This window comes from Sinocyclocheilus grahami, unplaced genomic scaffold (assembly GCF_001515645.1).
Source record: "Sinocyclocheilus grahami isolate Dianchi unplaced genomic scaffold, SAMN03320097.WGS_v1.1 scaffold279.1, whole genome shotgun sequence".
NCBI classification, from domain to species: Eukaryota; Metazoa; Chordata; class Actinopteri; order Cypriniformes; family Cyprinidae; genus Sinocyclocheilus; species Sinocyclocheilus grahami.
The window spans coordinates 1,660,958-1,676,026 of NW_015505458.1; the positions used below are offsets into that span (position 1 = coordinate 1,660,958).

At 39.7% G+C, this 15,069-nt stretch overlaps 1 protein-coding gene across 7 annotated transcripts in view; it reads left to right on the forward strand.

Annotated features, from left to right (window-relative positions):
* Nucleotides 1-15,069, forward strand: part of tenm2a (teneurin transmembrane protein 2a) — a 309,718-nt gene that overhangs the window by 292,426 nt on the left and 2,223 nt on the right. For all 7 annotated transcript variants that reach the window (XM_016291960.1, XM_016291962.1, XM_016291965.1 and 4 more), the window contains 13 exons: nt 1,040-1,250; nt 1,628-1,747; nt 2,441-2,702; nt 3,078-3,345; nt 5,805-5,948; nt 6,555-6,804; nt 7,289-7,309; nt 7,439-7,668; nt 10,643-10,797; nt 11,032-11,921; nt 13,024-13,199; nt 14,185-14,420; nt 14,540-14,836. In XM_016291960.1, the coding sequence (XP_016147446.1) occupies nt 1,040-1,250; nt 1,628-1,747; nt 2,441-2,702; nt 3,078-3,345; nt 5,805-5,948; nt 6,555-6,804; nt 7,289-7,309; nt 7,439-7,668; nt 10,643-10,797; nt 11,032-11,921; nt 13,024-13,199; nt 14,185-14,420; nt 14,540-14,836 (3,260 nt within the window). The remainder of the gene's footprint in view (nt 1-1,039; nt 1,251-1,627; nt 1,748-2,440; nt 2,703-3,077; nt 3,346-5,804; nt 5,949-6,554; nt 6,805-7,288; nt 7,310-7,438; nt 7,669-10,642; nt 10,798-11,031; nt 11,922-13,023; nt 13,200-14,184; nt 14,421-14,539; nt 14,837-15,069) is intronic.

Genomic DNA, 15,069 nt, shown 5'->3' on the forward strand with positions numbered 1-15,069 from the left:
AAGTAAGAAGAAGAAGAAGACGCATCAGGCACCGGCTGTTGAACGTGCTCAGGATGAGCTCTGGACAGTTCAGACATTGCGGTGAAAATCAGAGGTAAAAACGATATAATTACTGTTCAGTTTCTTGCACAGACCGATCGTTTAGTGTATTTACACATCAATGTATCGTCACGAGCCACAGGGTTTAATTTGGTTTTGTTTGTGTATGTTTTTTGACTCTCAAAGCCGTGATTCCCATCCACTTGCATTATAAGACTGACAGACTGCAACGGTTTGACTTAAAAATCTTCATTTGTGTTCTACTGAAGAAACAAAGTCACCTACATCTTGGATGCCCTGGGGGTAAGCAGATAAACATCAACTTTTCATTTTTGGGTGAACTATCCCTTTAAGTGAACAAAAAGTTATGTATGTCAGACAAAGTTTGATAACACCACAGTGGTTACACGTTTGGGGGAATTCTTATGAATGGCTTACTTATAGTAAATTAAGCTGGCATAGTGGAAAGTTTTTTAACATTGAACAAATTACACACTGCAGCTTTAATGTATTCCATGCTCTAATGGGATGAGAGTGACCAGTAACCAGATGTGGCAACTTTTTGTGTGTATCTATACCTCTGTTTACAATTCTTGAATGTGTAAATTTCATAGGAATAAGCTAACCTTTTCTCAGAAAATACTGGACTGTTGGCTTTCATCTGAAACTACGGATTAAAAAAAGCAAGTCAGATGTTCTGTAGTAAGTAATTTAATTCAAAGCCTACAGGTGATGGAAAGAAGAAAGCACTTTTCGAACTCTTTGGTAAATGAATACTGGAACAGAGACAAAATTCAAATCCAACATCATTGTGTTCAAAACCTACAAGAACACTTTGATGAAACGGCTCTTGTTCAACAGATGAAGAATGTTTCCTTTTTTTTTTTTTACAGAGAACGAGATGAAGAGAGAAGTCTTTCGCAGCCTTAGGCAACTCTGATTGATTGTGCACCATTGTAATATGACATTACTCATCACACTGCTGTTTTCTTTCTTCTAGATGGTCTGACTGACTGTATGGATCCAGACTGCTGTATCCAAAGTCCCTGCCAGAACAGTCCGCTTTGTAGAGGGTCCAGGGATCCCTTACAGGTCATCCAACAAGGCCAGCACCCTGAGCAGAAAGTTCGTTCCTTCTACGACCGTGTTAAGATGCTAGTGGGCCGGGACAGCACACATATAATCCCTGCAGACAATCCATTTAACGCAAGGTAACTTGCTTTACTGTACACAACAACTTGGTAAATGTCATGTCTCTTGTATTGTACGATAGAAGAAAAATGAAATATCCACTGGAGTGCACACAATTTATGCTATATCTGTTGAGAGTAAATTGAGTGCTGGGATAGTTATTGACAGTTCTGTGCTATTTCGTAACCCCAGAGCTATTTTTGAGGAACTGTATCGATTGTTGTCAGTGGTGCTACAACATCTTCCTGTCTCTTTCTACTGTATTTCTTGGAATAACTGACAGATGTGTTGGCTAATGGGAATTTTTTTTGACAGCAGTTGTTGAATTGATGGTATCGCTTTGGATTTATTGGTTATCGAGCAGCTGATGTCTTCTTGTTTGTTCTGTGTTCTCCAGTCTGGCATCACTGATCAGAGGTCAGGTGGTGACAACAGATGGAACCCCGCTGGTGGGAGTTAATGTGTCGTTTGTCAAGTACCCACAGTATGGCTACACCCTCACACGCCAGGATGGAACGTAAGTTTACCGTAGTACTCGTACCAACCAGGGTTGTACACAAAGAATTGACTTGCTTTTTAAATTGTACTTTAACTGAGAAGTGAGGTAGCAAACTGGATGCAGAAATGCAATTTAAATTTGAATGTGACTCTAATTTTTAACTGGAAAAGCAGTTTATAAGACAAAGTTTGATTGTTGGCTTGACTGCTTTGTTTAAATGTTGTAAAAATGGTTTAATGGATGGATGGTGTCTTGTGGCCATTTAAATTCAAAGTCACGCTCGTGAATTCAAAGGAAGCCAATTCTTCATCTCTGAGTTTTGGCCAACCCTGGTACCTACACATCCAAGCTGATCATCCAAGCAACAAACAACCCTTTCCCCTCTGAAACACTTTTATTATTTCTGCTCCCGAGCCTTATTTTGTGACTTACTTGTTTACATAAGCTTCTAGTGATTTAGAGAGCTACATGCTAACTGAACAAATCTTTATTAGATTCATTTAGAGCCGAGTAAACTCAGTCTTTCCATTGAAATGACTGCAATCTATCAAAACAATGAATTATCCCTCCCAGAGAAATGGCATTTTTAATGGTAAAAGCATTCAGAATGTAATGGCGCTATCAATAACTGAGAATAACACAAGTACATATTTGTTTTTGTTTTTTACACTCTGTTTGCCTTTCCCCCTTCCTCTCGCTCTGTGTCATTAGATTTGACCTCATTGCCAATGGTGGAGCCTCTCTCACCCTCCGATTCGAGCGGGCTCCATTTTTGAGTCAAGAGCGCACAGTGTGGCTCCCGTGGAACATTTTCTATGCCATGGACACTCTGATGTTAAAGACAGAAGAAAACACCATCCCGAGCTGTGACCTCAGCGGCTTTGCGAGGCCTGATCCTGTGGTAGTGGCCTCCCCCCTTTCTTCTTTCTTCAGTTCCAGGCCAGGAGAGAGGTCCATCATTCCAGAGACACAGGTATGATGAAATCCTCGCTTCCTTGAAACATTCATTACTGTAATTAGCAGATTAATGTGTTTTGCACTGATGGGATCCTTCAGTTAGACTTTACCTTTCAATTTTGCTCACTTCAGTGTCCCAAATATTGCTCTTTTCTCATTTTATTTGTGTTCCTTTACCACTCTCTCTTTGGTCATTAAATTAGTTGACAGGTTGTTAACCTGATGAAACTCACAGGTCATCCCTCATCAACCATTTTCACATTTGCATTTCCCCTTCCTTTAATCATTTTAGTCTTTCTTCTACACCCTGACCTTCCTAATCATGTCTTATTCTTGTTTGAAAATACCCTTTTCCTGTGACGTGAAAATCATTTTTCCATCTCTCCACCAGGTTCTGCATGAGCAGCTAGAGATTCCCGGCACCAATCTGAAGCTCTGTCACCTGAGTTCACGGACCCCAGGTTACCGCTCTTTGCTCAAGATCACCATGACTCAAGCCGTGGTGCCTCTCAGCCTGGTCAAAGTCCATCTGATGGTTGCCGTAGAGGGACACCTCTTTCAGAAGTGGTTCCATGCTTCACCCAACCTCGCCTACACCTTTATCTGGGACAAGACGGATGCATACGGTCAGCGTGTCTATGGCCTCTCTGATGCAGTGGGTAAGCATACATAATTAATTGTGACTGGATTGGTGGCTTAGTTATTAGCACACATGCTCTAAAACAAAGTTATTATCCCATTGCAGTTACTGTTCCTACAAAAATATAATTGTTTGTGTAATTTTAATTGAGGCTGAAAACGAGTTTGGCCAAAATTATTAAAAGAAGCTGTCGTTTAATTAGTGCTTTGCCAATCGTGTGTTTAGACTCTGTTAGTGTCTGTTTCCTGCACACAACTTGGATACGCTACAACAGGTAAAGAGCTAAGGCTGAATTGACAATGTTAATTTCTAGTTTTTAACAAATCTTTGTTTTGATGAACCAGATATTTTAATCTATGCTGTTTTCTGTTGATGAGTGAACCTCAATAAACATTATTTGTAGCACACCTACCATCCAGTAATTACAATAATCTTTCTGCTTTGTTACTTTTGATATGAAACAAAGTCTTTTTTTTCAAATTCTGTCAATTTTATAACAAAATGTTACCAAACAAATGCGTTTTGATGATCTTTACTATGGCACAACACAACGCTGTAGCCGTCTCAGTTCAAGCAGCACATAAACCGATCATCTTCCTCTTTATTACTAGTTATAGCACAGAATAAACATGAATTAACATTAGGAGGTGTATTAAAAGAAACACTTACTGAAATATCACATCTAATGCAATCTCCAATCAGTGTTTCAAACACCGAAAGACGTCAGCTTGTAAACAATGTCACAGAATGCTACCTTTATCTCAGGAAGGTAATTCAATAGCTTGATAGTTAGCCTTATGTGCAATTTAAATGTTTATATACAGCTCAGTGTTTGAGTGTTGATTATTAAGTATATTGATGAATTAATTGTTTGATAAATAAGCTTTATTTCCAGTTTCAGTTTTCAGCTAAAATAAAACTTTAATTTTCAGTTATGCTGTTTCTTTTAAAAAAAACATAATTTTGTTCCATCACTACTGTAAATACAAAGTTTGGTCTTGGTGCAATGGAAATAGGCATGACTTTCAGTTCATAACATTTACAGAAAATGAATATAACAGTAAAATGTAAGTTATGCGCTGGCAAATGCATTAAACACATCTCTCAAGCACATTAAATGGCACAAATGCTCTGTCAGCACTTGACATGGTACCCGGCCCACATTAAACTCTCCTCTTATGAGCCTCTTTTGAAACGGTTAAGGTAAAGTGCTCTCATGCTTTGAACAGCTTGGGTTGTGTGCTTTCACCATTTTTCAAATTCGTCTTATCATACAAACATTCTTTTCACTACTTTAAGTAACGTTAATAACAGATGTTCTCCACATCACAACACACAAAATCCAACTAATCCATTATAAAAAAAATTGTCATCCTCCAGATTGGCTTGTGATACTGTGAAATTCACCTGTCAGATATAAAATGTATCCACGTTTGGTGCTTGATGGGTGTTTATTTGGGACCCTGGCCAACTGTAGTGACCGTTCAGGACACATGGCAGTTAAACAGCCATGGGTAATCGGTCACTCTGCTGACTGAACACAGTGAGAGCTAACACATCAGACAGGATTTGTGCTCATGCGTGTGAACGTAGGACGCAAAGATCACTCAGCCTGACCGTCCCTGTCAGAGAAACACACAGGTTCAGAGAGCAGCTACAGTGAGCCGAGGGAAACGCTGAGAACAGCACTCTGTCTGGTGTGACCTCCTTATAACACCCACTAATCTCTCTTTGTCTTTCTGCTGCTTTCTCAGCCTGTCTACCTTCCAGCTCTCTACATCTTTTTCATTTATATTTTGAGGTACCCACAGTCCCACTCGCGTCTACACAGCTATAAATTCTCACCTGCCTCGTCGGTATATCTCCATATGTATTTATGCTAATGGTTTCATGGAGTTGTGCTCCACTTTTCAAGAAATGGAAGGAAAGTTTTTTGTGGAAACACGTATCTTGCAATAACCCTGTGGCAGCAGCACAGATCACACGGTCCTGTTGGAGAAGTGAAAGCTGAAGTCATGTCCAGCCACAGGGTGTCTGAACAAATCACGTTCACACTTTACCGAGATGCTTTGTGGTTGTGAAAGCACCCAAGCTGCGGTGATTTGTGAAGGCTTGCCCAGAACCTGATATGTCCTACTTCTGCCCAGCAGTCTGCAAAGAGAAATGTTGTGATGATTGTTGCAGGGTCGTCTATAGCTTACAGTTGCCTCATATGTGTGTCTCTAAGTGCTGAATTTTGATTGTTTCTCTAAATGTTCTGGCTTTTAATTTAGCATGTGGTTTTCAAATAAATATTTATATTCTCCCTCACTGTTTCCCAGCTAGACTCCCCATCCAATCTGCCTGCATTGTATGTAAATTAATCATCTCTAATATTGGCCTGTCATGTAGTTAATTAAATGCTGTTTTGATATATTTTGTGTACTCTCTTTTTTCCCTTTCTCTCTCTCTCTCACTCTCTCTGTATTTGTCCCCAAGTCTCTGTGGGGTATGAATATGAATCATGTCCTAGTCTGGTGCTGTGGGAGAAGAGGACTGCAATGCTTCAAGGCTATGAGCTGGAACCTTCAAATCTGGGCGGCTGGTCTCTGGACAAACACCATATACTCAACCTGCGCAGTGGTATGAGCCTCATGTTCTTGTACAGGGGCAAAATGCACCTCTTTTGTGTGTATGTATTTATTTATTTATTTAGATGGGGCATTAGTTGCAGCACTTGATCTCATAATGAAATAAGACATACCCAAAGGTGAACAATATATAAATAAAGTTTATTAGAAAAAATATTAGAGGGTCCCTTTAATCACTTTTAATTCTGGTTATTTATAGTATTATTTGATAAATATTTGAACTTAAATAAATGCTTGATAATTACGTGAACTGTAATAAGTAATTATACTCACTTAAAATTCTAATCTTGATTGTCACTAGTTAAACTGTACAGTAACTTTTCTGGACCTGTCTCAGACCCGCTAAGACCGAGATTTGAGGTGAGGAGAGGGCTATCCCTTTCTGACACACAGGAAGTCTGATGTGTTGTGATGCCTGGCTGCTTTCAGTGGAAGAGCCTGTCATTTTGATCAATAATTTAATGTAATGCTCTGAAAATGTGGTTGTAATGTTCAGAAATGGCTCAGGTAAACAGCTTTTACTAAAAATGGTCTTTTGAAAATAGCACTTTCTTTTTCCATTTAAATGGTTATTGTTTCTTTATTCATCTGACACCAGGCATCCTTCATAAGGGCAGCGGTGAGAACGTCTTTGTGTCCCAGCAGCCACCCATCATCACAAGCATCATGGGTAATGGGCGTCGACGAAGCATCTCTTGCCCGAGCTGTAATGGCCTGGCTGATGGAAATAAGCTGTTGGCACCTGTAGCCCTGGCAGCAGGCATTGATGGCAGCCTCTACGTTGGAGACTTAAATTTCGTACGCAGAGTTTATCCCAACCTCAATACCACACGCATACTGGAGCTCAGGTATTGAGAAAGGAGCAGAGGAAACTTCTGTTAGACCCGTTCACACCATGATAACTATAGTGCTATAATTCACTATAATTTAAAACCAAGTTTTTAAAATGATTCTAAATTTTTTTTAAAAGCAGTCCACAACTAATAACAATAACAGCTCAGGGGAACAATATCATTGGAATCACTTTCATTTTTTCCAGCTAATGATAAAAACATTAGCAGCCAATTAGAATTCATCCTGCTTTTAAAGGCTTGAGCATTTAAAGTGGCAGATGACAAAACTGCAGCACACACTTTTAATAAGCAAAATGTTATTGTGCGTTATTGTAGACGCTAATATAGTTATCGTCCTTGGGGGGGAATTTTACTTTTACCTAGATTTAATTGTTATATTTTTAAAATCAGTTTACTCCTAAATAAAATACACAGTATATATTTTATCATGATATATTGGAATCAGAATTATAATTCTTGTTCTTTTCTTCATTTACAGAAATAAAGATTTTCGACACAGGTGAGCCTTTAACTTAATTTCTTTCTCTTTAACTTAAATTAAATTATTCACTGAATATAAATATAGCGATAAAGCAACACATTATGCCTAATTGCAGCACTGACTCTGTAATGACCTCGTTTTTCGTAGTAACAACCCGACTCATAAGTACTTCCTGGCTGTGGACCCAGTCTCTGGGGCTCTGTTCATCTCTGACACAAATTCTCGGCGAATCTACAAGGTGCGATCGCTCACAGGGGGAAGACAGCTGGCTGACAATGCCGAAGTGGTGGCGGGCACAGGAGAACAGTGCCTGCCCTTTGATGAGAGATGCGGGGACGGGGGCAAAGCTGTAGAAGCCACTCTCATGAGCCCCAAAGGTGAGGTTGAAACATTGAAGAAAACCAAAACAGAAGCTAGATCTTATTACTTATTGCATGGGTTATCCCCTTCACATCAGATGAAATCACACTAACGTCTTCACATGTGTCTGTCTGAGGTGAAGAAATGTTTCTGCAGGCTGTCTTTACATCTGCTTCCTTTGTAGCAGTGACACCTAACATGGATAAAAAGAGCCTTATCCTCCAGCTGCTTCCACAATGACAGAGAACATTCAACCTTAAGCTATTAATTAATTTCTGAATGTGCTATGGGGAGTGTGAGTCTCCGGCTTCGATTATCGGAGTCTCTTGGTATTCTCTCTCTCTCTGTCTGTCTCTCAAGATAATATTACTTAATTGTGGTGGCTCTTTTAACTCTCATGTTACAGTTCAGAGCTGTAAGCGAGCGTTTTTCTGTATTATACAGCGTTGGTGTTAAGGTAGATCACACAGAAGGATATTTTTGGTGATTGTTTCAGACATTCTCAGTGAGATTAGGAGGAAGATTTCTGAATAAAGTCACGATGAAATGGAAGTATGACAGATCTTTACTTCCATATTGTGATGTACATCCAAGTGAAACAGATTTGTGCATTTAGCATTTAATTACTGATTGGATGGAGGCAGATTTGAATGAGAATTTGCAGCTGATTGTGGGCAGACTAAATGATCTCTTAAGTTGAGTCTTAAGTTGCAATCTCAACAATGTCTCACACTGTACATATCACAATATCACCAAACTCTGTAATCAAATGCCAGAGATATCGATATGAACTTGAATATTTCTCATCAAATGCTATCACACTCTATTACTGTATGTCAGTGGTCTCATTTGTGTCTATTTTCCCTCATAAAGTGGAGTAACATATCTCAGAACTTCAGAAATTCTCCTAAGTTGTGAAAGAGCAACAACTGAGCAATTAAATTTTCCTCTGGAGACTCTCTTTAGCTTGTGTTACAGTATATATAAACAAATTATTTTTTATTGGGTTTATACCAGTTCATAATTTCTTGCATTAATGACCAAGTAAACAGTAAATACGGGGTTCCTGCGGGGTATGGAAAAGTATGGAATTTGATTTAAGTATTTTCCAGGTCTGGAAAAGTATGGAAAAAAGAAAGCAGAGTATGGAAAAAAATATTTGTGTTTCCAGACTTTTGCCCCTATTTAGATTTTTATAATAGAAAATTAAGAATTTAATTAAAATAAATGTATCATACAAGAAGTTAGGTTTCATGGCAGCTGTTTAGTGATTGTCAAATGCGACTGAATGAAGTCACGGTGCACTTTTTCATTATGCAAAATGCAGGTTATAAGCATTTTGTGTTTCTTCACTATATTCTTAGCACTGTATTACATAGCCTCAAGGACCTTTTCAAAAATGAAAAATATACAGACTTTTATGTGCGCACAAGGAACCATTAAACTTAACATATAGGACAATGCACACTGATCTACCTATTGTGTGGTTTCTTGGCCGCCACAGAATATGCGTTAAAGAGACCTAGGGCCTTGAAATATGGCATAGTGCCCTAATGAAAGCCAAATTTCAAACACCTTTTTACAGTACCGCTCTTTTTTTAGAGACCCTTAAACTTGGCAAATTTTATGCCATCAGCCCATTTTGTGTCATGGTTTCTGCGCTGCCACAGAGGATGTGTTAAATTGGACATTAGGCCTTGATATTACAGGTACTACCATAAGAAAAGCCTAATTTTGAGCAAGTAGATCTCTATTAATTCATGTGCATCCATGCTCTTGTTTTATTCACATGGCAGTGATGCACAAAGAAAATAGGTTATATAAAACTAGAAATTGTAATGCGTAAGCATGTAAAAAATTCCCATGCGTATGTGAAAAGTTTCTCGAGGGCACAAAAAAGTTTCCTGTGTGCATGTAAAAGTCTTTATTTTTTTATTTATGTATTTTTAATTATTTTTTTATTTTAGGAGCACTGTATGTTGTCACTTGAAGAAAATCAATGAAAAACCTTGAGAAAATAAAAATATTTACAGATGACTGTACTATATACCAAATATAAAGCTGAAAATAAAGCACTATGAACCATTTATGTTAAATATGGTCTGAAAATCTGAGAGGTTCGGAAATTCGAGTCTGGAAAAGTATGGAATTTTGAAATGGAAAATGTGTAGGAACCCTGTAAATAAAATAACTGCTTAAATCTGCTTTTATGGATTCAGCATGCACACAATGGGTCACAAATTCAAAGTTCAACGTTCAAATTGAATTTAGTTCAAACTGGAATTGAAGCACAGCATATCCAACCAAAACAAATATAGCAACGAGAAAGGAAAAGATAAAGGTACAATGATAACTTGGAGCAGGTTTTAAACGTGAAATCCAGGTTTGGTGTAAGGAAAAAATAGCCAGTCTGACACCAAACTGTCAAGGATGTCACATTGTCACATTTTCTGTATGTGACGTTGAATTTGAGCTTCTGGAGAGAGAGAGAGTAAAGAGGTGACAGACTACACAGGCCTCATTACCGATTCCCAAATGACTTCACAGTGAAGAGGCTCAGTCAAGTGCACTCAGTCTCTCCCCTCATGCTGTTTGTCTCCCCGTCTTTTTGTTCAAACCCCTCTGCATCATACACCTACACAGGTCCATTCTATGAGCATCTTCTTGTCAGCACTTCGAGATATTCTCGTCTGCTCTGCCTTCGGTGTCTGATAAGGGGAATTGATGGGTTGACACAGGAGTGACGCTTGATGGACATGTATTATTTGCTAGCTTATATAGGACGGGCTTGGGAGGGAAAGACGAATTGAGCAGAGCCTGAAGATAAACTTAGAACTGGTTGAAACCAGATCAAAGATTCACTTGCTGTGATCATTAAGAACAGCAGAAGACAAAAATAAACGAGTCTGACAGGCAAAGGGTTTGTGAGTCTGCAATGCATCACCCCTGAACTTCCTGCTTGACTCTTGACCTGTTTGTTTCTCTTTTCAGGTATTGCTGTAGATAAAAACGGGCTTATGTACTTTGTGGATGCCACCATGATTAGGAAGGTGGATCAAAACGGCATCATCTCTACTCTCCTGGGCGCCAATGACCTCACTGCTGTGCGCCCACTGAGCTGTGATTCCAGCATGGATGTCAGTCAGGTCAGCAAGCCGACAGCCCATGTTATAAATTATTCACAGGCAGAAACAGGAGCTCGGAAGGTTCATTTGATCATAAAGTCTTCAAAACAGACCTTTTGAGCTGAACATGTAGATATGCAAGTATTAATCATGTCTAGCAGGCTTGCAAAAACTTGATCAGAAGCCCAGAAGATGATACAGTACATGGTTAATCTGAAAGCTTAATTTAAAAACTTTAAATTATTTTGTATCCAGGTACGCTTGGAGTGGCCCACCGACTTGGCAGTAAACCCCATGGATAACTCTCTGTATGTGCTAGAGAACAACGTTATTCTACGCATTACTGAAAACCACCAAGTGAGTATCATCGCGGGGCGTCCCATGCACTGTCAGGTGCCTGGCATTGACTATTCCCTTAGCAAACTGGCCATCCACTCCGCCCTGGAGAGCGCCACGGCTATCGCCATCTCCCATACGGGTGTGCTCTACATCACCGAGACGGACGAGAAGAAGATCAACCGCGTGCGGCAAGTTAGCACCAACGGAGAGATGTCACTGCTGGCTGGCGCTGTGTCAGAGTGCGACTGCAAGAACGACGTCAACTGTAACTGCTTTGCAGGAGACGACGGATATGCTACAGATGCCAACCTCAACTCCCCCATGTCTCTGGCCGTCTCACCGGATGGCACGCTCTACATTGCAGACCTCAATAACATTCGGATCCGGGCCGTGCGTACTAACCGACCAGGGCCTTCAGCGTTGGGCCGATATGAGGTCGCGTCCCCTCAGGAACAAGAGCTGTATGTGTTTAATGAGGAGGGTCTTCACCTACAGACCATCAGTCTTGTGACGGGTCTGCCTCTCTACAACTTCAGCTACAGCCCTGATGGAGAGCTGACCACAGTGGTGGATAACTGCAATAATACGGTGAAAGTGCGGAGGGACGGAGCAGGGCAGGGAGGAGCGGGACTGCTCAGGCTCATCCTGCAGCCTGAGAATCAGGTGGTTACGCTGGGACTGGATCCTGCAGGAAGCCTGCGCTCCATCTCTGCTCTCAACCAGGAGATCGTTCTGCTGGGATACAATGGAAACACTGGTTTGTTGGCTACCAAGGCTGATGAGACTGGCTGGACAACCTTTTATGAGTAAGTTGCCATGTGTCTGTGGTTTATGTAGCATGCACATTTAAATCTTTGTATATGCATGAAACACTCAACAGAAGTTTTATTTAGCATTGTCTTCACGTTCCTATCTGCCCAAGGAGATATGCAAAGTTAATGATAAACATTCACTTTTAAGCAAATAAAATGTGTTAGTGAGTCAAGACTTTTACAGTAGTTGATCAAACCTGTTTAGCAAATGTTTACAGAGGCAGGTGGGAAACACTGTGAATTATCCTATCTGGTGATAATCATACACTTAAAAAAAAAGATAGAAATGTCACTTTTTTTGTTTTTATGCACTACCATTCAAAAGTTGGGGCCAGTATGTTTTGTTTGTTAACTGTTTTTTTTTATCATTAATAATATGCATTTCTTGAGCTTTGCCATAACAGGAATACATTACCTTTTTAAAATATGTTAAAAGAGGGAACAGCTATTTTGAATTGTAACAATATTTATTACTGTATTCTTTGTCAAATAAATGCAGCCTTGGTGAGCTTAAAAGACTTTTTCAAAAACATTTAAAAATATTACTAACCCCAAACATTTGAATGGTAGTGTGTCATGGAGCACTTTGGTTGAAAGCTAGAGATATCCAGTAGGAATATCCCTTATTTGACTTTGAAAAGAGTGCTGGATAAATTCCTCTTTCCTGCAGAGTTCTGTTGCAACCCAGCAACACACCTGCCTGTAATTTCCAAGGGACCCTGAAGATCTTGATTAACTTTTTCAGGTGTGTTTGATTAGAGTTGGAACACTCTGCAGGAAAGTAAATCTCCAGGAACAGGACAACGCAAGCTTGCTCCTGAGAATGCAGAATTCCCCACACTCCACTGCACTGGCACAGACATCAGCCAGACTGTGACAGATCTGTGGCAGGATCCAGATCTGCTCCCTAATGTAATGTTACACAGAGAGAGAGAGAAACAGGCAGGGATTGCACTGAACCTCTATGGGGTGATTGTCTGGAGGACAGCTTTTTTTTTTGAGATGGTCAAAGATTGGGTGTAATTATGATTGTCTCCAGTGCTTTACAAATATGAATTTGAAAATGGATTTTGCTAACATTTAGTTGTACTTTCAGGTATGACAGTGAAGGAAGGCTAACCAATGTGACGTACCCCACGGGGATGGTTACAAGTCTGCATAGGGAGATCGAAAAATCCATCAACATTGACATTGAGAGCTCCAACAGAGATGATGACATCACTGTTATCACTAATCTTTCATCGGTAGAAGCGTCTTATACTGTTGTGCAAGGTATGTCTGCTCGCTAGTCGTTTTGAATTTGTATTGGGTTTTAGAAATCATTTTGTAAAAGATTCTCTGCTCAGTTTGGTTGGTTTCGTATTTCGTTTAGTTTTGAACTTAATTGTTTTATATATCATTGCATGCAAACTTACTCCGCAAGATACAGATACCCCCGACATCCATGTGGGAGGCTGGAAGCCAAAGTACTGTATGATTCAGTGCAGAAAACAGCATTTGTTTTCACTCCCATGCCTAGTGCTCCAGTTGTGTTTTGCTGTGATGCATATGATTCGAGACAAATTCATTACCTTATCCCAGGCAAATATTCACTGTCTTCCATATGCCCTCAACCACAAACCCCACTCTCCTAAAGCTTATTCCATCTGTTAAGATGAAAGGACAGAAAGTCAGAGCGAGAGAGCAACAATTCCTTCCCGTGGCAGACTAAACCAAAAACTCAAACTTCAATACAACCAGACACAGGATGAGGGAGGAACCTTCTCATTGAATTACTGAGGATTTAGTCCAAGGAGAACGTTCCTCAGATCACGCTTTTGAATCTAACCTTGACACACTCATGGGGCGAATAATAAATTGACTAAACACCTCTAAAAGGTTCCATATAAATTATAAACTATATTATCTCAAATTATGAACATACCTTGTGCTCATAAATTAGTTAGTGTAATTTATTTATAGTGGATGTTCTGAAGCATAATAAATGTTTGTGTCTCTCTGAAACAAAGGGATTTGAGGCTTCACATCATTTGTTATAAACAAAGCACTGCACTTGTTATCTTTTATGATCTTAAGAAAGACAGCCAAGACTGTTCTTGAGCTGATGAATGCCCCGCAGCCCTTTCATGAGTTCAGAATAAATCAAGCCTTTTTTGTAGTTGTCGTTTTGTACTCTTGTCATATTGAAAATTTGTTCTGAAATATTTTTTGTTCTTAATTTAATGGTAATTTGATGTCACTCTATTGCCCCCTGCAGATCAAGTACGGAACAGCTACCAACTGTGTAACAATGGCACTCTGAGAGTAATGTATGCCAATGGGATGGGCATCAGCTACCATACCGAGCCCCATATCCTGGCAGGATCAGTGAGTCCCACCATCGGCCGCAGGAACATCACCCTTCCCACTGATAACGGTCTGAACTCTATCGAGTGGAGGCTGCGCAAAGAACTGTCGAAGGGCAAGGTCACTGTGTTTGGCAGGAAACTTCGGGTGGGCACTCGCGCTAAGATTTTAATATCATTACTGTAATATATTATTTTTACATATCAGTGCACAATGTTTTCACAATGCAAAAAGGTTTTCATATCAAATATTTGTGAAATTTGCAGGCACATGGGCGCAACCTCCTGTCAATAGATTTTGATAGGAACACACGGACTGAGAAGATCTATGACGACCACAGGAAGTTCACACTGAGGATCACGTATGATGCCCAGGGCAGGCCAGCGATATGGCAGCCGAGCAGCAGCCTTGCAGTGGTGAATGTGTCTTACTCCAGCACAGGCCAGCTAGTGGGGCTGCACCGAGGAAGTATGAGTGAGAGAACAGAGTTTGACCCACAGGGCCGAATCCTCTCACGCTCTTTTGTGGATGGAAAGGTCTGGAGCTACAGTTACCTGGACAAGGTGAGATTAATGATTAAAGTGAGAGTAGGGTAAAGATGTATTTAGAAATTTCTTTAAGATGTATTTTTTTCTTATTTGCTTTTATTTAAAATTTTGAAATATACTGAAAATGTAAGTAAAATAAAATATTTTGTCAGATAATATACCATGAATTAGGATTTAAATCCTAATTTAAATTGTTAAATTAATAATTATGTTAATAATTATGATAATTATATTAATACTTGTTAATA